General features: G+C 34.8%; 1 protein-coding gene across 2 annotated transcripts in view; it reads left to right on the plus strand.

Annotated features, from left to right (window-relative positions):
- LOC111149921 (glycogen synthase kinase 3 beta) overlaps positions 1–23,706 on the plus strand; it is a 229,491-nt gene that overhangs the window by 119,740 nt on the left and 86,045 nt on the right. For both annotated transcript variants that reach the window (XM_022507206.1, XM_022507209.1), the window contains exon 4: positions 1,860–1,970. In XM_022507206.1, coding sequence (XP_022362914.1) covers positions 1,860–1,970 — 111 coding nt within the window. The remainder of the gene's footprint in view (positions 1–1,859; positions 1,971–23,706) is intronic.

Genomic DNA, 23,706 nt, shown 5'->3' on the forward strand with positions numbered 1-23,706 from the left:
TTGCCTTTAAAAGGATATTAGCCACTTTATCACTAATTAGAGAAGGGAAATAGGAGCATATGGGGTTAGATGCTGTAGATGGGCACATGTAATGGTGCAAGCCAGGTCATCAGCTGAGGGTGAGGATGGGAAGACAGGTATTGGAGGTCAAACTGAAAGAAGAAATCAAGTATTTGGGAAAAATGAAAGGACTAGGCAAATATGTAATTGCTGGGCCAGTTGAATTTCTTGATGATGAATTTACTGTGAAACCAAGCATCACAGTTATAGATTTCTTTGTAGCCATGTTCAGCAGTTTGGGTACAGGCATGGAATGAATGGGTAGCTGGATTTAACCAGGGTTGTGGTTTATCAAACAGGTCTGATATAAGAAAAGGATATATATCGGAGCAGACTTGGCATACTTTTTCATAAAGGGCCAGATAGTAAATATTTTTGGTTTTGCAGGCTATTGTCTCATTTATATACTCAGCTCTGCCCCAGAGCAGCTATAGACAATACTTACATGAATGAACATTGCTATGTTCCTATAAAACTTTATTTATAAAAACAGGCAGCAGGCCTTTGCTGTTGTTTACTGACCGCTTGTTAGAGAATGAGGCTGATGGTAGACTGTGATGTAAGCTGGATATGGAGAGAAGAGAGGAGAACGTGGAAGAGTGAGGGATAATGAAAAGGTAGTAGAGTTGATAGCATGCTGTTTCACTAAACTGTTTCCTGAGCTCTGCTGTTTTTCATTGACCCCACATCTTGTTTTTCTATGCCTTCATAGTTTTTCTATGCCTTAAACACTCCTTTCATACTCCATTTAGATGTCGTCTCTTTTATGCCTCCACCTTTACTTCCTCTACAGTGGCTATTGACATGTAGAAAATGCTCAGTAAATGCTGAAAACTGAAATTCTTTACTTCGTTTTGGTAGGTAACATGATTTCAGATTGGGAAGATTGTGAAAATTTGTTTACCTACAGATTTTCCCCTTCAGCAGCCGTTTCTAGATTTGAACACAGTGATTTTCAACTTGTTTTCTGCTTCATTTTACCCATCTGATATTGTTCACATAGACAGAGTAAAGGTAGCACTCTGTTCCTCTTTCCTACTTGGTACTTAGTTGGAATTCCTTTCTTTCTATCTACTGATCTTGGATTAGTGTCTTTAGGCTGCTAAGAAAGGATGTTTAAACATAGGATCTGCAATAAACTTGTGAGTATGGTAACTTGCTGCCTTATAAATTACTCTTTTTATTTCAGTTACTTGTATAAGACAAGTGATTATTCTACTAATTATAGACTATCAGATAACCATAGAATCTTCTTTGTAGAGGTTGTAGAGAAATTTTGAAGAACATCTAGTCCAATTTTTCATATTCTAGTTGAAGGAACTGAAGCCTAGAGAGATTAAATGTTGCATTAGTTAGTATACATTAATTTAGTAGCCAAGCAAAAAGGCTGGAAATCTTCACTGCTAATTTAGTACTCACTCTACTACCATGACAGCTTCCTGATAGGATATAAGGGCACTGATTCTCAAACTAGAAAATAGGAAATTTTGTGACAGGTGATATCCTCTAAAATCTTACTACAAAATAATAGTTTAAATATAATTAAAAATCTTAGCAGTATTGAAATGGTATTTTTTTTTAACCATGAAATTGTTAGTAAAAAGGTACAGTAGACTTGTTTTTACTGTTATGGCTATGTTCTGAATTACTTTTGTGTAATTAGAATTGAATGTATGAATCTTAAAAGTGTGAATAAGTAAAAGTAAAAAAATCTGAGTAAATGTATAGAGATTTTGCTCTGACTATATAAAATACTAGTTTCTAATTTTTGTTTTTTCTGTTTTTATGAACTCTTTCAGAAAGATGAAGTCTATCTTAATCTGGTGCTGGACTATGTTCCGGAAACAGTATACAGAGTTGCCAGACACTATAGTCGAGCCAAACAGACGCTCCCTGTGATCTATGTCAAGGTATGTAAAAATGGAGCAATTTCCCATTTTAAAAAGTACTTAATATGAGCCAAGGAAAGTGCTGGCTATGTTTTAACTGTATTATTGTATATAATGCCAAGTGGGGGAAGCTTCAAAGTAGGTATTACTAGATCTTCATTAAATTCTTATATAATTTTTTTTTTTTTAAGATTTTATTTATTTATTTGTCAGAGAGAGAGAGGGAGAGAGAGCAAGCACAGGCAGACAGAATGGCAGGCAGAGGCAGAGGGAGAACCTTTTCTTTCCTTCCCTTTCCTTTCCTTTCCTTTCCCATTCTTTTCATTTTTCTTTTCCTTTCCTTTCCTCTTTTCTTCTTTCTTTCCTATCTCATTTCATTTGTACATGTTACATAGTTGTATGAATAATTATTTATAACCTTATAAACTTTGAAGATCTCATAAAACTTTCTCTGTTGCCTCATAGTATTTGTAGTTATTGACTATACAGTATTCCATTGAATTGTTGAACTGTATAATACTCCCTAAGTATTCCTCCACTGTGCTACCCCAGGGCTTCATCATAATTTTTATCTATAAGCACTTTTCAGCTCTGGGTGAAGTTAGAGTAGGATTACTGCAATATTTAACAGATATTACCACTGACCACAGTTTGACTGGAAGGTTACGTCTGTTTTGGTAAAATTGTCTTTATTTTGCTCCACCCTGCCATTTTAAAGACTATTTTTCTTTAGCAATTGTTTAGCATATAACTGGGGAGAAGACTGTCCATAGTAACTGAAAGAAGGGGGAATTATGTCAGGATAGAAAGCAGAGGTGTGACCTAATTAGTCTTAGTCATAGTCATCTGGTTGGAATTATTAGTGTTTGATATAGTAACTAGAGCATCAGGTAGTCAATCAGTATACTTTAGATTACTCAGTAGGCTTTAACTAACTTTGATTTAGTTCAGAAGAAGTAGCACTCTTTGTCCTTGACCAGACAAAAATGGGGATTTTTGAATGTTTTATAAGTCTAGGCTTATGATACTTTCGTGAATTTGTGTTTTTTCATTATCGGTATTTGATAGTAGAAGTTGCTTTGCCCCTAAATAAAATTTTATGAAGAACCCTATCCTATAAAAAGAATAGGTAGAAAATAAAGTTGCTTTGGTTGAAACTAGGGTATAGGACCAGCTAATGTTGTCTTTCCTGAGCTGCACCTCACCTCTGTAGAACCCTAGGAGTCTTAAGGACGGACATAGTATGTAAACCACATTGTGTCTTTACAGGAGACTCAAATTTTATTTGAAAAAAAAAAAAAAATTTTTTTTTAGAAAAATTTCTGTAAGTTAACCTTACATGTGAAAATATTTTACCTGTAAAATATTAGATTGGTAAAATCATAGATTGATAATTTGAATAATAAAGAAATTAATTAGATTGTAAAATCATAGATTGGTAATTTGAATAATAAAGAAATAGCCTTCCTTAAAAAAAATCTTTCCCTCTACTTGCATGAGAGGCAGTTTAAATAGCAAGGATGACAGATTGATTTCATTCTTCATACCAGCTTTGCTCTATTGATAGTAACTGTGTAGAGGGCTGTGTATAGAAGGAAAGGATTCTACCACTGCTTCTGGGATCAAAGAGAAGAGTGCTGTGCTTTATTATGCCTATTTGTCACTAGCCCTGGAGAGGAAAGGGTAGGGGTGAATCTATTCTGAAAATTAAAAAACTCTGGCTTTGTAACGGGGTTTACATCCCAGTTCTGCCACTTGATAGCAGTGTGACTAGGCAAGATATTTATCTTTCTAAGCCTTTTTCCCCTTCTCATCTGTATAGTAAGGATTTTGTAAGAAAAAAAGTATAATAATGTTTAGGTGCTTTATTGTAGCACTTGGCATATAATTAACACTTAATAAACATTAACTTCCTACTTTGCAAATTACAATTTAATAGTAGCAAATATATATTGCACTTGCTATGCATCAGATATTGCTCTCAGCACTTTACATGTACTTTATAACTCACTTAAACCTTATAGCCACCCAGTGAAGAATGGGTACTGTTATTATCCCCCATTTTATAGAAGAAACTGAGGCACTTGCAGTTAAGTAAGCTACCTGAGAGTCATATAGCTACTGGGTGGCAACATTAGGAGTCCATTCTAGGCAGTCTTTCTCCAGGGTCTGTACTATTTAGTGTAGAATGTCCTTTTCTGCAGGATCAGTGTATTAGACATGTAGCATTTAAAAATATCTCAATAATAATTGCTAAACAAAGAGAGGTTGTACAGTGTCTACTTTGGAGAATTTTTAGAAAAGAATAAATAGCCTTTGTTTCAGGACAATAATAGTAGTAGTAGTGATGATAGCCAAAACTTGTATGATGCTTACTGTACACCAGGCATTAACTAAACACTTAAACTCTTCCGGTTTTTTTGGGAAGAGTTTGTGAAGAATTGTTAATTCTTTATGTGTTTGTTAGAATTTACCATTGAAACCGTCTAGTCTCAGACTACTTTTGGGGAAGTTTTTGGATTACTGATCGATGCATTCTTTACTTCTTATATAGGTTTGTTGACGTTTTATATTTTGTCTTGAGTTAGTTTAATATTTGGTGTGTTTCCTTGAATTTACTGATTTCATTTAGGCTATCTAATTTGTTGGCACACATTTGTTCATAGTATTCTGCTATGATCCTTTTTATTTCTGTAAGGTCAGTAGTAATATCCTCATGTTCAGTTCTGATGTTTTTTGTATCTTTTTTGGCAATCTAGCTAAAGGTTTGTCAGTTTTTTTTAGCTTTTCAAAGAGCAAACTTTTGATTTTCTTAGGTGTTTTTTGTTTTTTTGTTTGTTTGTTTGTCTCTTATTTATTTCTGGTCTATATTATTTCCTTCCATTAGCTAGCTTTAGGTCTAGTTTCCTGTTCTTTTAGAGTTCTTCAGGATGTGAAGTTAGGTTATTGACTTGAAATCTTCTGTCTTAATGCAGGCATTTACAGCTCTAGATTTCCCACTGAGTGCAGTGAAGATAGCACTTAGAGGGTGGTATGTTGGATTTCTGTTTTCATGTATCGCAAGTGTATTCTAATGTTTCTTTTTCCAGAGTGTGTTGTTTAATTTTCTCTTTGTCCTGTTGGTTGTTTAGAGTGATACTTACTTTCTACACATTTGTAATTTTTTTCTTTTTGTTATTGATTTCTAGTTTCATTCTGTTACGGTAGGGGAAGATACTTCATATGATTTCATTCCTTTTAAATTCATTGCGATTTGTTTTGTTGCATAATATATGGCCTATTCTGGATAACATCCTATGTGCACTTGAGAATAATGTGTATTCTCTTTTGGGATGTAAAGATAGATAGATTGATAGATATCCTTTTGGTTTATAATGTTCAGATCTTTTATTTCCTTATTGCCCTTTTATCTAGATGTGCTGTCCATTATTGAAAGTGTGTATTAAAGTCTCCAATTATTATCTAGTTATGCTGTCCATTATTGAAAGTGTGTATTAAAGTCTCCAACTATTGTAGAATTGTTTATTTCTTCAATTCTGTCAGTTTTTGCTTTGTATATTTGAGATTCTATTGTTGGTACGTTACATCTAGTTGATGAGCTGAACTTTTTATCAAAATATAATGTCTTGGATGCCTTTTATTTTCTTTTTCTTGCCACCGCCCCAGCTAGAACCTCCAGGGCAAGGTTGAGAAAAGATGAAAGCAGAAATCCTTATTTTGTTCTTGATTTTAGAGGGGGAAAAAAGTATCTAGTCTTTCTTTCTTTTTTCTTTTAATTTTTTTAAAAATTTTATTTATTTGACAGAGATCACAAGGAGGCAGAGAGGCAGGCAGAGAGAGAGAGAGAGAGAGAGAGGGAAGCAGGCTCTCCGCTGAGCAGGGAGCCCAGTGCAGGGCTTGATCCCAGGACCTTGGGATCATGACCTGAGCTGAAGGCAGAGGCTTAACCCACTGAGCCACCGAGGCGCCCCTCTAGTCTTTCTTTTTAAGTATGATGTTAGCTGTGGCTTTTTTGTAGGTATCATTTAAGGGGAATCACTTTTATTCCTAGTTTGTTTAGCATCTCATGAAATGTTGACTTTTGTCAAATGCTCCTTATCTCTCCATCTTTTGAAATGATTGTATGTTTTTTTGTCCTTTATTCTATTACTAAGGTGATTACATTAATTTTTTGAATGCTAAAACCTACTGGCATTTCTGAAATGATAAACAAATTAATCCTTTTTGATCATGGTGTATAATCATTTTATACACACACACACATATGTATTTTTTTTAAGGTTTTTATGAGGGACTGGTATTAATTCTTCTTTGAAAGTTTGGTAGATTTCTCCAATGAAACTTTTAGTGTTAAAATTACTAATTCAGTTTCTTTACTTGCAGTAGGTATATTTACATTTTCTATTTTTTCTCTTGTCCATTTTGGTATTTTGTTCTTCTTATCTAAGTTATCTTACTTATTGACAAAAAGTTTTTCATACTTTTCTCTTAATTTTTTTTTTATTTCTGTAAGACCATTTGTGATGTCCCTTCTTTCATTCCTTATTTTCACCATTTGAGTCTTTTTCTTTACCTTCGTCAGTCTAGCTCTACAAAGGTTTGTCAATTTTCTTGATTTTTTTTTTAATCAACTTTTGGTTTCATTGATTTTTTTGTTAATTGCTTTTCTATCCTGTAATTCACTTATGTTCTCTTTATTGTTTCCTTACTACATTTCGCTGTGAGTTTATTTTGCCCGTTCTTTTCTAGTTTCTTAAGAGAAGAGTCTTGATTTGACATCTTTTTAGAGTCACTTACTGGTCAAGGTTGTGCTTTGAGTTCCCTTAGCCAGTTATATTTTTATCCTTTACCATTGGATGTGTAAGTGACCTGGGTGCCACTTCTCAGTTCAAGGAGTCTATGTTTGCCACAGATCAAACCAGATACCAGTAGTTTAGGATTTCCCCCCTGATTGCCTCTGAGAAGGTGCAGCCTTGGCATTTACTTTCTTTCTGACTTAGGGATGAATGTGATTTTATTTCCTGGAAGTTGCTTTTGGATCAGAGTAGCTTATTGTTCAGTGTTTGATTTGAGGTTGCTTGTAAATCCCTTGTGCCATTAATGCTTTTACTGTGTGTTGATGTATCTGTGTGCAACCTGGGTAATGTTTCACGTCTCCCCCCACATCCTGCACAACCTAGTACCTGTTTATATCCTTAATGACCTCCAGAGATGACTGTTGCCAAGTAGGCTCTTTTTGGCTGTGTCTTTTCTTGTTTCTCTTCAACTTCTGGTGCCTTGCCTGTTTGCTTCTGTCAGGGACCTACCCAGCCTCCACAAGGATCTCCATTGTTTTTAGACAATGCCCATAGGCATGGCATTTTCTCTACTGTGTCATGAATAAAATTGGTCTGTAGGCAGAGCTAGCTCCTCTTTCCCTGGACAGAATCCCTATTCTACTGTGCTAGAACTAAGTGTGAAGACTCACTTTTTCCAAAGTAACACCCCCACTTTATGAGTGGGCAATGGAGGATAGGCAGTGGCAGCCCCTGTTCTTCACACCTTGCCACTCCCAGCATTGGGTGCTCTACCCTAAGAGCAAGTTAAAGGTGAGACTCTCATGTCCCCAGCCTGCTATGCCTGGCGTAGAGCTTCTGACTTACTTTTGGAGACTGGATGAGGAAAGGGTAACACAGTCCTCTTGGCCCTGCCCAACTGGAATAGATCTTTTGCATCTTGGGACACAGCCTGCCCTCCTGGGGTGAAACCATAGCCCCAGATTAGAGCTGAGAGGAGAGGAAGCTACCCAGTAGACCTACTGAATAGAGCTTCCCAGACATGGAAGTAGGTTATCAGGGTAAGGGAGCAGGTCTTCACTAAAATGCCACAGACTCTTGCTGTTCTTACCGAGATTTGTTTCTTCATTGCTGTATGCCCTTAAAAAAAAATACCGGATACTTCAAATGATTGTTTTTTAATCATTTTACCAGTTAAATATTTGTTCTGCTGAGGAGATCTTCCATGCTCTCTACTCTGCCATTCCAGAAGTCCTGCTCCCCATTTACTTTCTACACTTTATGAACAGCTTAGTGAAGTTGTTATGCTGGGTAGAAAAGATGAATAAAATGGAGACTTCCAGCTATAGTGGGTGCATTTTGTATTGTAGAGGAATAGACTGAAAAGTAATAATTGAACACATGCTGATTGTCTTTTGTTTTGTTTACTCCATCAGTAAATAAATTTTAAGTAAGCACAATGAATTTGTACCATTGTACTAATACATTATAAAACATATACTACAATAGATACTTAAAAACACCAAATAAATGATATATGGTTTATCAGATTCATATTCTTAGAGATATTCTTTTGATTACTATAGAGATTATATGTCTTAAATCATGATGAAAAAACACTAAATTTTTTGTTAGATCTTATACATAAAGTGTTTTTTTCTGTGCATATTATGCATTTTTCTCATTTAGTCATCTTGGTGCTACAAGGTAGGTAATAGTACTATTTTATTATAAGTTATAAATTTTAGAATTTTAAATTAAAGAATTTGCTCAAGGTTGAATAGTTAGTAACCAACCACAGGAGCCAATTTCAAATGTAGACTCTCCATTTGTAAAGTCTGTATTCTTCCAATCATCTACTCTCTCTGAATTCTTGAAATTCATTTCAGTTTACTAATACTGTATATAGTGTTTTAGGTATATGACAAAGTATAATGTCTGCCTAAATCAATTTGAAAAGGACAGGAAAAGAAATACACTGTAGAATGACACATGGAGAAACCATTATTTGGAAGATGAACAAAAGTACTATAAAGAAAAGTAATTCAGCAAAGGAATTACGTAGGAGAAGTGATACTTATTCAGGGTTTGAGAGAGGAGCTCTTTAGATAAATAAATAGGTGTGTGTCAATTTAGAAGTGCAGGATATTCAGAGGCACCTGGGTGGCTCAGTAGGTTAAGGGTCTGCCTTCAGCTCAGGTCAAAATGGGGTCCCAGGATCAAACCCCACTTAAGGCTCCCTGCCTGGCGGGGAGTCTGCTTCTCCCTCTCCCTCTGCTTCTCCCACGCCCCCATTCCCCAGCTTGTGTTCTCTCTCTCTCTCAAATAAATAAATCTAAAAAAAAAAAAAAAAAAAAAAAGATGTACAGGATGTTTGAAAGACTTGGTGAGGTTAGACAACATAGTCTGTATAGAAGAAATATAAGTATTTTGAAATTTCTGGTACATAAAGTATAGGAGTATGGGGATAGTAGTGCAGGTGAGGCTGGGGTTGGAAGTGGGTTCTTAAGTGATTGTTTAGGTCAAGGTCAGCTCCCCTAAATGAACAGGATTATTTTTTTAATTAAATGAAATCTCAAGTACAGAGATGGTGTGCATACAGAAATGCTGTGCAAAGTTATAGCTAAGTGTATACGTGGTCTAGTTTACAAAATACAACTCTCCTTCATTCCTTTTCCTTCCCTCTTTCACCTTCCTTACTTTCTGAAAATAGCTGACAGCAGAGAATTTTATTTACTGAAATAAAGAGATTTCCTAAATAACCCGTTTGTTTCTTATTTAAAATTTTGTGTTGAATTCTTATTTAAAATTGTGTATATTCATTCTGTATGAACATTTTGCTGATGAAATGCTGACATGTTCAGTGAGAGTGTGACCTAGAGAATGAATACATAGGTAATGCAAAATTCTTGAGGTAGATGAATTATCAAGACCTCTTCATGACTTACAAATGTTATAACACCAAGTTTGATAACTGTTGTTTGCTTAAAGATGTGAATGTAGGACTTTATTTTGAATATCAGTTACCACCTTGTTTTTATGTTATTTTAGTATTTTAGTGGCACTAAAATTTTTTTTTTTAAAGATTTTATTTATTTATTCGACAGACAGAGATCACAAGTAGGCAGAGAGGCAGGCAGAGAGAGAGAGGAGGAAGCAGGCTCCCTGCAGAGCAGAGAGCCCGATGTGGAGCTCTCTCCCAGGACCCTGGGATCATGACCCGAGCGGAAGGCAGAGGCTTCAACCCACTGAGCCACCCAGGCGCCCCAGTGGCACTAAAATATTATTACAATGCATGTTGTATAAAAATTGAAATAACACAGGACAGTAGATAAAAATAAAATCTTCTTTACCCTGATCACTAAATCCTCAAATCCCTCTCCTTAGAGGTAAATTTCCTGTATGCATATATGAGCACATATATCCCATGTTAATGTAATAATATTAATTATTATATTTAATATTATTATTATTAATTAATATCATTACATTGTTATAATAATGTAATATTATTTTGGAACATGTTGCCCCTCTTTCCCCAAAAATATTATAATACAGCATTTTAGGTCTTTATGCATAGATACTGCACCCAATTTTCCCCTACTGTTAATATGTAAGTAAGGTTATATTTATTACAGTTAATAAATCAGTATTGTTATGCTACTACTAATAAATTCCATAGTTTATTTAGATTTCCTTAGTTTTTATCTAATGTCTTTTTTCTCTTCCATGATCCCAGTTAGGCTACCACATTACATTTAGTTACTGTGTCTGTTAGGCTCCTCTTGACTGGCAATTTCTCAGGCTTCCTTGTTTTTGATGACCTTGACAGTTTTGAGGAGTACTGATAGGCTGCCTCACTACCGGGGTTTGTTTAATATTTATTTCATAATAAACTGGTTATTTTGAAAAAGTCCACAGTGCCATTTCATCACATCATATCAAGGGGACATAGTATCAGCACAACTTGTAGCTGTTGTTACTAACCTTAGATCACCTGGCTGACCTAATATTTTTCATTTTTCTCCACTGTAAAGTTACTCCCCCTACCCTACCCCCTTTTCATGCTCTATCCTCTGAAAGGAAGTCACTGTACACAGCCCATACTTCAGAAGGTAGATTATTTTTAATTTCTTGCTCCCCACAAATTCAACAGTCTTTGCGTATGCACATGAACAGACATACATTGTCATACACATGATTCCTAGAAATGGCATTGCTGAGTTGAGTTTGATGTCTGTATGTCTTAGCTTTGGGATGACTATATTATTAGCCCATTGATTTCCCAAAAGGTTGTAAGAGTTTGGGTTTTATCCAGAACTGTGTGATGGTGCACATTGGACATAACCCTGTTCCAAACCCTAGTTTTCTTAGATTGAATTTTCTTTTCTAATTTGATAGGTGAACAGTGGTGGCTCATTATTATTTTTATTATGTATCTTTAATTATGAATGGGGTTGCATATCTTAATTCTTATTCCCCATTGGTAGGACCATTATTGGCCATTTGTTTATGTCCCTTTGCAGTTTTTTCTATGGAATGGTAGTCTTTTATTATTGACATAGATCATAATTAATGAGCTGTTTGTATCTTAAAAATTAGTCCTTTGTCATATGTAAGCAGAAATATTTTTGCTAAATTGTCAAATTTTTTAAATTATAGTTGACATACAATGTTATATTAGTTTCATTGTACAATTTAGCGACTCGACAGTTATATCCATCATGACATGCTCACTATATCTGTCAACACACAGAGTTATTACAGTACTATATAAGCTATTCTAAAGCTGAAGTTTGTACATCCTCTTCCCCTTCATGTATTTCACCTGTCCCCCCATTTCCCTCCCCTCTGGCAACCATCAGTTTGTTCTGTCTTTATGAGTCTGTTTCTGTTTTGTTTGTTTATGTCTTTTGATTTTTAATTTCACGTTTAAGTGAAATCATACAGTATTTGTCTTTCTCAGTCTGACTTACTTCACTTTACGTAATACTTTCCAGGTTGTCATGAATGGCAAGATTTCATTCCTTTTTTTTTTTTTTTTTTTATGACTGAGAAATATTCCATTGTGTGTATATACCACATCTTCTTTATCCATTCATCTACTGATAGACACTTAGGTTGCTTCCATATCCTGGCTGCGGTAAATACTGCTGCAATAAACAGAGGGGTACATATATCTTTTCAGATTTGTGTTTTCATTTTCTTCAAGTAAATACCCAGAAATGGAGTTGCCGGGTTTTATGGCCATTCTAGTTTTAATTTTTTGAGGAATCTCCATATTGTTTTCCACAGTGGTTGCACCAGTTTACATTCTCACCAACAGTGCATGAAGATTCCCTTTTCTCCAAATTCTTGCCAACACTTGTTATTTCTTATCTTTTTGATACTGATGATATGAGGTGATACCTCATTGTGGTTTTGATTTGCATTTCCCTGATGGTTAGTGATGTTGAGCATCTTTTCCTGTGCCTGTAGGCCATCTGCATGTCTTCTTTGGAGAAATGTTCAGGTCTTTTGCGCATTTTTAATTGGATTATTTGGGTTTTTTGGTGTTGCATTGTATGAGTTCTTTATACATTTGGGATATTAACCCCTTCTCAGATCATTTGAAAGTATCTTCTCCCATTCACTGTCTTTTCATTTTGTTGATGGTTTTCTAGTCCAGTTGTTTATTTTTGTTATTGTTTCCCTTGCCTGAGGAGATGGATCCAGAAAAATTTTGCTCAGGCTGATGTCCAAGAATGTATTGCCTATGTTTTCTTTTAGGAATTTGGTGGTTTATGTAAGAAAGCGGTTTGGTTTCATTCTTTTGCATGTCCAGGTTTCCCAGAACCATTTATTGAAGAGAATTTTTCCTCATTGTATATTCTTACTTCCTTCATCATAGATTAATTGACCATGTAAGGGTAGGTTTATTTCTGGGCTCCGTTTTTTTAAACCATTGATTTATATGTTTATTTTTATATCAGTATCCTACTGTTTTATTATAGCTTTGTAGTACAGTTTGAAATCTGGGATTCTGATACCTTCAGCTTTGTTCTTCTTTATCAAAATTGCTTTGGCTATTTGGGATATTTTGTGGTTCCATAAAAATGTTAGGATTATAATTTCTTCTAGTTCTGTGAAAAAAATACTGTTGGTACTTTGATAGGAATTGCAGTGAATCTCTAAATTGCTTTGGGTAGCGTAGACATTTTAACAATATTCATTCTTCCGGTCCCTGAGCATGGTCTGTCTTTCCATTTGTTTGTGTCATCTTTAATTTCTTTTATCAATGTTTTATGGTTTTCAGAGTACATGTCTTTTACCTCCTTGGTTAAATTTATTCCTAGGTATTTTATTCTTTTTGATACAAGTATAAATGGGTTTGTTTTCTTAATTTCTCTTTCTGCTACTTCATCATTAATATATAGAAATGCAACATTTCTGCATATTAATCTTATAACTCTGCAACTTTACTGAATTCATTAATTCTAATACTTTTTGGAGGACAAAAATGCTGTCTTTTAATAATTTGGTTCTGGTTTTGTTGTTATTTTTTCAGAAACTAGTGTAAAAGTTTAACATTTTTGTGTGATCTAACTTGGCATCAATTTCCTTAATAGCTTATAATAGATATTTTGTCCTCCAGGATTGCACACGCATTCACGTTTTCTTCTGGTAGATTTATGGTTTTTTTTTTTTTTTTAACTTGATAGTTTGGTGTTTACTTTGTGTTAATGGTGTTAGATGAAGATGAAGCTTACCATAATCTTGTTGTATTCCAAGTGTTTATCCTCCTTTCCTACCCCACTTCTCCCAAGCAAAAGAATATTTCTCTTTCCTTCAACCACACCCACTTTATTGTCAGTGTTATTCCCATCTCTAGCCAACCTGGCACACAACATTGGAGAAAACACATCCATTTTCAAGTTTTTTTGTTTTTTGTTTGTTGGGGTTTTTTGTTAGTACAAGTTCCCTAACTCAATTCTGCGGAGAATCCTGGACTATCATGATACTTGGTTGAATGTCTTATTATTGGGTTCTATTATATGTCACTTCACATCCCATCAAATTTTTAGAATTATAGCATGATTCTACTTAGAACTGCAGCCTCCAGTAATTTTGTTTCCTTGACTTCAAAAATCATCTGAGGATAAGAACATCATAGTACTATCTGTTTTCCAAATGTAGGATGGACTTTTCCCAGTTCTTGTTTAGTTGTCATTAGGTGTGATCAAAATTTTGTCATTTAAATTTCTTCCTGAATGAATGACTTTAGAGTGAAGTTCTTAGAGGAGTGGTTATGAGCAGTTAGGGAGTAGTTTATTAATAGAAGTGATAACTAGGAATAACTGAACCACTGAGAGAAATACTCCCTAAATTGTACATCATGCAGTTTTTTGGAGATTTTATTTTTTTTTTAAGATTTTATTTATTTATTAGAGAGAGAGCATGAACAGGCAGAAAAAGAGAAGTCGAATCCCTGCTGAGGGCAGAGCCCAGTGTGGAGCTCAATCTCAGGACCCTGAGATCATGATCTGAGCCTAAGGCAGACACTTAACTGACTGAGCCACCCAGGTGTCCCCAAAATGATGGCTTTTAAATGCATATGGTCATTTATACTATACCTACAAAATGGACAGACTTCCTCTATGGTTCTAAAGAAATTGGAAATTTTTGGTGATAAATGGAGTGAATAGACAAAGTATCTAGGGGCGCCTGGGTGGCTCAGTGGGTTAAAGCCTCTGTCTTCAGCTCAGGTACTGATCTCAGGGTCCTGGGATCGAGCCCCGCATCGGGCTCTCTACTCGGCAGGGAGCCTGCTTCCTCCTCTCTATTTGCCTGCCTCTCTGCCTACTTGTGATCTCTGTCAAATAAATAAATAAAATCTTTAAAAAAAAAAAAAAACAAAGTATCTATGAGCAGAGATTTATGTTACTCTGCAAAGTAGTAGTCATATTTAGTATAATTTAAGCCCCCATATTTCTCATAGGGTAGTATTTTAGAACATTCAACCTATAGCAGACATGGTTTCTTTGACCTTCCTCTGATGTATTCTGCTTTGTTAATGTTATGAATAAAATACATTGCCTAAAAATGGGTATCATCAGTACGTCACATGAAGCCTGAACTGTGCAAAAGCAGAGTAGAATTATTTTTACTGATCTGAACATAGTACTTTATCTGTAACCTAACATTGCATTTTTTCATTAAGCGTGTCTCAATGTTGATTGCCTTTTGAGTTCTCTTCAGTTATACCTCTCATTTATTTTCCAAGTGAGTTACTGTCAAGTCTTATCTGTCAGTCTACATAATAAATTGGTACTTTGAGTTTAATCACAGGGTTTTGTATTATATTGTAGGTTTAGCTTAGCTTTCCAGACTATTAGAGTTCTTTAAATTCTTATTTGGTCTTCCATTTTAAGCCATTCGTAGATTTGTGTCAATCTTTGGTGGTTATGTGAAAGTCAGAAATTATAAACTGACTGCCAAATTCATCCCCTGGTGTGTTTTATTTGGCTAGCACATTCTGTTAGTATTTTTATGAATTAGGATGCTTTTAGTTATGTTTTGTACTGTCTATCTGATTTATCAACCACTACCCCTTACTGCATTACACATTTTGGCTTCACACATTTACATTCTGTTGCTTAGCCATTCATTGAAGGCATTTGCTTTTGCAACCTCTAATATATTAAATCATTTTGAAAATACTGATTGGGACAAGAAAAGGACAGAGCTTGTAGTCCTACATCTAGAAACCTTCCTTGAATTTGACATTTATGTTTTCATCTTTTTATTCTTCGCTTTTGGTGTGATTGTTTAGCAAATGAATTAAATTATAATACAGTGCTATATACACCCTCAGGTTATTCGTAAATATATCATGATTAACTTTGTCAAATGATTTATTAAAATTACGTTTCTTGATTTTCAACATCTGTGTTAATGATCTTTCTGAAACCCAAGACTCACCATTCCTTCAATTCTCTGTACATATTCTTTTGGTACTAGTTTGGTATTCTATTTATGTATTCCTTTTAGTAGACCTCATCTTCACTTGGAACTTCTTGTCTAAATTTTGATCTCTCAAATGTTCTTCTCTTGCTTTTTTTGCTGCCTTTAGTTCTACATATGACCTTATTTCTTATTTCACAAGAAGGAGGGTTATCAGACATACACTTAACTTAGAATTCTTTCTAACCTAATCATTTATTTTAGATGTATAGGAAGAAAAATGTGGTATCATTTCCTCCTAAACATGACAATAATGAACATTTAAATCTTTATAATTTGCCAGGTAATGTGATTAAAGAGCTTTTTATAGATTATTATAATCTCAATATAGTCTTAAAGTAGATGCCATTGTTAGTGTGATTGTGGAAACTGAGTCTGAAAGAAATTAAGTAACTTGCTTGTGGTCACAGAACTTGTACTATCAGAGTTTGGCCTTCCATGTTTTGTTTGACTAATGCTAACCTTGTCTTTTAATTGCACTGGATGGTACTCTGTGTTCTTGTTTCTCATTTCTCGTGATGTTCTAGAACATTCTTTTATCAGTTATCCCTTTTCTTTCCTTTCTTATCACTTTATTCCATCCTTTTATTCTATCCTTATCCACTCAGCCTACAATAAATTTGGATATCTTTTAGCCATTTAAAAAATACAAATGAAAAGCACATCAACAATTTCTCTACAACCTCTCCTCTATTTTGCCTCTCCTCAAGTTATCAGCTCCTGGCTTGCTTTTTATTTTCACCACAATGGATTTTGTAAGAACAAACTAAATTAGCTGCCTCCTGTTCCTCACCTACCATCTGTTTACTCTTGATCTTAGTATAGGTTGGTTGCTTCTGGCACCATGGTCTGAAACTGCTCTTTCCAGGACCATCACTGAACCATGATACACCAGATCTAACAACCTTTCAGTCCTTATCTCTCCTGCCAGTGAAACACCTTGCTGTTCCACATCTCATCATTATTGAAATTTCTTTGCTTTTTAATGCCTCTTAGTTCTGTTTCTTGGTCTTTACAAAGTTGTCACCTAATGTAATTTCCTTAAGGTTAATGTTTTCTAGGATTACACTCTGAGTCTCTTCTCACTCTCTTACTGTACCCACACTTCTTAGTTGAGTGAGGCTGTGCTCATAGTTTTAGCTACTGTCCAAATCTCTAGACATACTCCATTCTCTTTTTTTGAGTTTTGACTTGACCTGCATTTCCAGCTATCTGTGGAACATAGCCACCTAAAATGTTCTGAGATCCGAGATTCTCCATTAAATAAAAGTTAAAACTTTTCCTTCTCACCTTTTTTTCCTCTTTACGCTTTCCTTGTTTCATTACCTGCCTAGTCACCCAGGTTTAGAGACTGTTTAATTAATCCCAATTTCTTTGCTTCAGGAGGTTCTCTATTACTCTCATGCTTAGGTAGCCAATATACCTGCCTCTCCTAACCTCCATTTTCTTTCAGTCCTTATTGTCTAAACGCTAGTCTAGGTCTTGGATACTTGTAGGACGTTTCTAGAAGCTCACACTGCTTTCACTCTCAACTTCCCTCTTCCCCCCAACCTCCATACCTGCTTTTCACAGTGCTGTTTGAGTTAAAGCAGATGTGTGTGACTGCCATCCTAATTTTTAAATAATATTCATTGTTTTTGAGCTTAATTCATTCAGCAGATATTTATTGAGTACCAACTATGTGCTAGGCAGTATTCTAGGTGGAGAAGAATGATGAACAAAACGGACAAAAATCTTACCACTCATTGAGCTTAGTCTATTTGGGGGGAAGGAGACAATATAAAGTAAACTAGGTGGTTAGAAAATGGTAAGTATCATGGGGAAAAATAAAGTAGGCAGGGCAGGTAAGAGTATGGGATGGAGAAATTGGTGAATGCCCAGTTAGGGAAAGCTACTCTAAAACAGTAACATTTTAGCAGGATTTAAAGGAATTGAGACAAGAGCAATGTGTATATCTAAGGGGGAGAATATTCCAGGCTTAAGGAGTGATCCGTATAGAGGCTCTGAATATGAAATCCTGCCAAATGTGTTCAAGAAACAGCAGGAAGTTATTGTCAGTAGAGATGAGCAAGCAGTGGGGCAGCAGTAGAGGATGGAAATAAGAAAGTATGTGTGGAGGACCTTGTAGACCACTTTATAAGAATAAATCTTAATGAGGTGTAGTGGAAGAGCTACCATTTAACTTCTGTTTTGTTGATATTAGACCAAAGGGGAAAGGTGAAAGCAGAAAGACCATTTGGGAGGATACTGCCATAATCTAGATGAGAGGTGATAGTAGTTCAGACTAGGATTATAGCAATGAAAATGATAAGAAATGGTTGGATCATGAATAAATTTTAAAGGTAGTACCATTAATACTTTCTTTCGTGTGTGTATATGTGTAAGAGAAGGAGGAGAGTGGGGGAATTAATGATGATTCTTGGGTTTTTAGCCTTAGCAATGTCAAGTACACAATATGACATAATAGTCTGGAGTTAAAGGCAGAAGTCCAACATGTATATGAATTTAGGAGACATCAGTGTAGAGTATTGAACCACCTGACTAGATGAGAGCATAACAGGAGTGAGCTTACATAAAGAACAGAGATCTGACTGAGCCCTGGGATCCTCCATTCCTTAAGAGAGAAAGGGGAATAGAATGAGCCAGAAATGGAGAGCAAGAAGAGTGGTCTTTAAGGTAAGATGAAAATCAGAAGAGTATAGTGTTTTAGAACCCATGTAAAGCAAGTATTCGAAAGAGGGGAGCATGGTCCAACTATGTTAGATTGTAGTGCTTAGTCAAGTAGAAAGGAGAGATAAGGTGATGACTGAAAATTGACATTGGATTCAGCAACATTAACTGATCTTAAGCAACAATTCTGGTTGAGCAGTGGTGATGAAGTCCTGTTTGGAGTAAGTTTCAGAGAGAATCCTGTTTGGAGTAAGTTTCAGAGAGAATGAGAAAAGACTGGTATTGGAGAATGTCAGTCTAGACACCTCTTTGGAGTAAATTTACTATTAAAGGAGGGCAGAAAATATGGTGGTAATTAGTGCAGTTAGAGTTTTCTTTTTAATGATGGGAGAAGTAACAGTGGGTTTATATGCAGATTATAATGCTCCCAGAGAGAGAGAATAATTAATGAAGAGAGATAGGAAAATTATTGAAGTGCTGATTGTGATTAGGAAGAGCAGAATAGTATCATTTTTTACATGTAGAGGGTTTGCCTTTAAAAGGATATTAGCCACTTTATCACTAATTAGAGAAGGGAAATAGGAGCATATGGGGTTAGATGCTGTAGATGGGCACATGTAATGGTGCAAGCCAGGTCATCAGCTGAGGGTGAGGATGGGAAGACAGGTATTGGAGGTCAAACTGAAAGAAGAAATCAAGTATTTGGGAAAAATGAAAGGACTAGGCAAATATGTAATTGCTGGGCCAGTTGAATTTCTTGATGATGAATTTACTGTGAAACCAAGCATCACAGTTATAGATTTCTTTGTAGCCATGTTCAGCAGTTTGGGTACAGGCATGGAATGAATGGGTAGCTGGATTTAACCAGGGTTGTGGTTTATCAAACAGGTCTGATATAAGAAAAGGATATATATCGGAGCAGACTTGGCATACTTTTTCATAAAGGGCCAGATAGTAAATATTTTTGGTTTTGCAGGCTATTGTCTCATTTATATACTCAGCTCTGCCCCAGAGCAGCTATAGACAATACTTACATGAATGAACATTGCTATGTTCCTATAAAACTTTATTTATAAAAACAGGCAGCAGGCCTTTGCTGTTGTTTACTGACCGCTTGTTAGAGAATGAGGCTGATGGTAGACTGTGATGTAAGCTGGATATGGAGAGAAGAGAGGAGAACGTGGAAGAGTGAGGGATAATGAAAAGGTAGTAGAGTTGATAGCATGCTGTTTCACTAAACTGTTTCCTGAGCTCTGCTGTTTTTCATTGACCCCACATCTTGTTTTTCTATGCCTTCATAGTTTTTCTATGCCTTAAACACTCCTTTCATACTCCATTTAGATGTCGTCTCTTTTATGCCTCCACCTTTACTTCCTCTACAGTGGCTATTGACATGTAGAAAATGCTCAGTAAATGCTGAAAACTGAAATTCTTTACTTCGTTTTGGTAGGTAACATGATTTCAGATTGGGAAGATTGTGAAAATTTGTTTACCTACAGATTTTCCCCTTCAGCAGCCGTTTCTAGATTTGAACACAGTGATTTTCAACTTGTTTTCTGCTTCATTTTACCCATCTGATATTGTTCACATAGACAGAGTAAAGGTAGCACTCTGTTCCTCTTTCCTACTTGGTACTTAGTTGGAATTCCTTTCTTTCTATCTACTGATCTTGGATTAGTGTCTTTAGGCTGCTAAGAAAGGATGTTTAAACATAGGATCTGCAATAAACTTGTGAGTATGGTAACTTGCTGCCTTATAAATTACTCTTTTTATTTCAGTTACTTGTATAAGACAAGTGATTATTCTACTAATTATAGACTATCAGATAACCATAGAATCTTCTTTGTAGAGGTTGTAGAGAAATTTTGAAGAACATCTAGTCCAATTTTTCATATTCTAGTTGAAGGAACTGAAGCCTAGAGAGATTAAATGTTGCATTAGTTAGTATACATTAATTTAGTAGCCAAGCAAAAAGGCTGGAAATCTTCACTGCTAATTTAGTACTCACTCTACTACCATGACAGCTTCCTGATAGGATATAAGGGCACTGATTCTCAAACTAGAAAATAGGAAATTTTGTGACAGGTGATATCCTCTAAAATCTTACTACAAAATAATAGTTTAAATATAATTAAAAATCTTAGCAGTATTGAAATGGTATTTTTTTTTAACCATGAAATTGTTAGTAAAAAGGTACAGTAGACTTGTTTTTACTGTTATGGCTATGTTCTGAATTACTTTTGTGTAATTAGAATTGAATGTATGAATCTTAAAAGTGTGAATAAGTAAAAGTAAAAAAATCTGAGTAAATGTATAGAGATTTTGCTCTGACTATATAAAATACTAGTTTCTAATTTTTGTTTTTTCTGTTTTTATGAACTCTTTCAGAAAGATGAAGTCTATCTTAATCTGGTGCTGGACTATGTTCCGGAAACAGTATACAGAGTTGCCAGACACTATAGTCGAGCCAAACAGACGCTCCCTGTGATCTATGTCAAGGTATGTAAAAATGGAGCAATTTCCCATTTTAAAAAGTACTTAATATGAGCCAAGGAAAGTGCTGGCTATGTTTTAACTGTATTATTGTATATAATGCCAAGTGGGGGAAGCTTCAAAGTAGGTATTACTAGATCTTCATTAAATTCTTATATAATTTTTTTTTTTTTAAGATTTTATTTATTTATTTGTCAGAGAGAGAGAGGGAGAGAGAGCAAGCACAGGCAGACAGAATGGCAGGCAGAGGCAGAGGGAGAAGCAGGCTCCCTGATGAGCAAGGAGCCCGATGTGGGACTCGATCCCAGGACGCTGGGATCATGACCTGAGCCGAAGGCAGCTGCCTAACCAACTGAGCCACCCAGGTGTCCCAAATTCTTATATAATTTTAAAGTGTGAAACCTTCACCTTTTAAACTTTGATGACTCTCATATTAAAAATATCTTGTCATATTTCTGACAAGTGAATTTTTTCACAGACATTTGTGGATTTTAATTTTGCTGGCCATAACACCTATTTATTTAATTTCAGATACCCTTATTATGGCATAGACTGAAAAAGGAGCAGGCATATCATATAAAATTATAAAATATATATATGATCAGATTAAACATTATGTTGCCATTTACAGATTCAGCTTACTGTAGCTAAAGTTTAAATTTCTTATAATTTTAAATATGTACAGACTCCGTGAATTTTTTAATTTTTTAATTTTTAGTACCTAATGTCAGCTTCTGTGAAAGAACTCAAGAGTTGCTAGGAATTTATCCATCATAATTCTGATTAAAGTTTTGATTTCTGATTAGAAACATTATTGTCATTATTATCGTTATTAGATTGTTCAGATCTTTAAAAAAGTTTTATTGAAGTGTGTTTGACACACAGATTATTGTTTTTTAACTATGACATTGTGAAAATTAACTAGGTGTTAAGTTTCAAAGTCTAGCTATCTAAATACAATTTTTTGCATTTTATCCTTTATAGGAGTGACTCTAGAAAATAAAATTGACTCTGAATGTCTTAAGATTGAGTACTGAATTTTGCTTAATAGTTACAATTTTAAACTTTATAGTGATAAAGTGAGTACCAAAGCAGGAATTTGGTAGCTAGATAATTATGACAAGGAGTCAGTATTCCTATTGAATTCAGTGTTAGGAATTTAAAAACCTGCTTCCAGTATAATTTTATTTGGACTTATCAAACTTGGTTGAAGTTGGTGGTTAAGTTGATAATAGGAGGAACTAAAAGACACAGTTTTTGTACTGCAAATGTACTTTAGTACTTTATTCTAATTTTAAGATAGTGGGTCCTATTCAAGATAACCTGCACACTAGAATATCCCTTTTAAGTCCCTAAATCTAGAATAATTTTTGAACATCTCAGTTTAGAATGTTGATGGATTTATGAAGCAGAAGAAACCCTAGATTTAGTTCCTGAAGACCTAGTTTTGAGACCCAACTTTGCTATTAAGTGTTTTTGGGCAGTTACCGATCTACTCCCTACTTAGCTTCCATGTTGGTAAAATTGTACTCATTTCTTTACTGCTCACAATTAAGCATTGTTGGTCTGTAAGGTGAACTTAACATATGAGAAAACACTTTTGGGACTGTAAAATAAAAGTAATAGAAAATCTTAACACTAGATTTAAAAAAAACAACATGTGGACATTTAATAAGATGTGCACAGTAGTTAGACCAGTTTTTTATTTCAACTCTAATTCAGCAAACAAATGCTAAATGATTGCAGAACAATGTGAAGCTTAATAAAATATTTGATTCCTCCTCTAATAAGAAGAAAAACGATTACACAAATAACTATAAAACAAAAAATACATAGTGTTACTAAAGTAGTTAGATAGGTCATATTCTTTTGAATTGGCAAAATTCCCAAGAGGGAGGGGTAGTAATACCTCTGTTGAATCTACCCTTCAAGTTTACTTCCCTCCTAGCATATCTATATTGCTCCATAGCTAAGCCAATACCTGTTTTCTCACCATTTAACATAAAATGTGCCAAGTGATTTTCTTTTCCTATATCTGTCTACAGAAATTTTACTCGTTTCATCTTGTCTTTGGTCACTCTAAATATATGTTTTTATTATTGAAGATTTCAAATAGAAATAAAGGAGAAAATGGAATAATGAACCCCCATGTACCCATTATACTGTTTGAACAATGCTCAATTCATGGCCACTCTTGTTTCACGTATACCACCCTCTACTCCCCACTTCCTTTATTTTGAAGCAAGTCACAGATAGTATTATTTTCATCTGTAACTATTTCAGTATATATGTGTAAATGATAGGGTCTTTCTTTTTAAAAGCTTAGTTACAATATCATTGTCTTTACCTATACAAATAAATAGTTAATCACTAACACCTTTAGATATCTACTATTTTTATTGCCTGTGTGTGTGTGTGATTTTAAGTTTCTTTGTTAGAATTGGGTAAGGTGCATGTTTTATAATTGGCTGATCTATGTGTCTAATTTTTCTTTTAACTTATAGACCACTCTCTCTTACACTTTGGTATTAAACAAACTGGGTCAGTTGATGTGCAGTTTCGTGGTCTGAGTTTTGCTGATTGGGTTACTGTAGTGTTAATATGTTGCTCTGTCTTCTGTATTTCCTGCAAATTGGTGATAGATATATTTTTATAAGATTCTAGACTACTGCATATGTATTATTGAGTGGTTTCCTAAGGAAGAACATAATATCTTTTTGTGATGCTTATAACCATTGATCATTTCCTAAATCTGTTCATTTATAAAGGGTTACAAAATATGCATATTCTTAAGTTATTATTCATTCTTTATTTAT

This window comes from Enhydra lutris, unplaced genomic scaffold, assembly GCF_002288905.1.
Source record: "Enhydra lutris kenyoni isolate GAN:26980312 unplaced genomic scaffold, ASM228890v2 scaffoldscaffold2, whole genome shotgun sequence".
Classification (NCBI taxonomy): domain Eukaryota; kingdom Metazoa; phylum Chordata; class Mammalia; order Carnivora; family Mustelidae; genus Enhydra; species Enhydra lutris.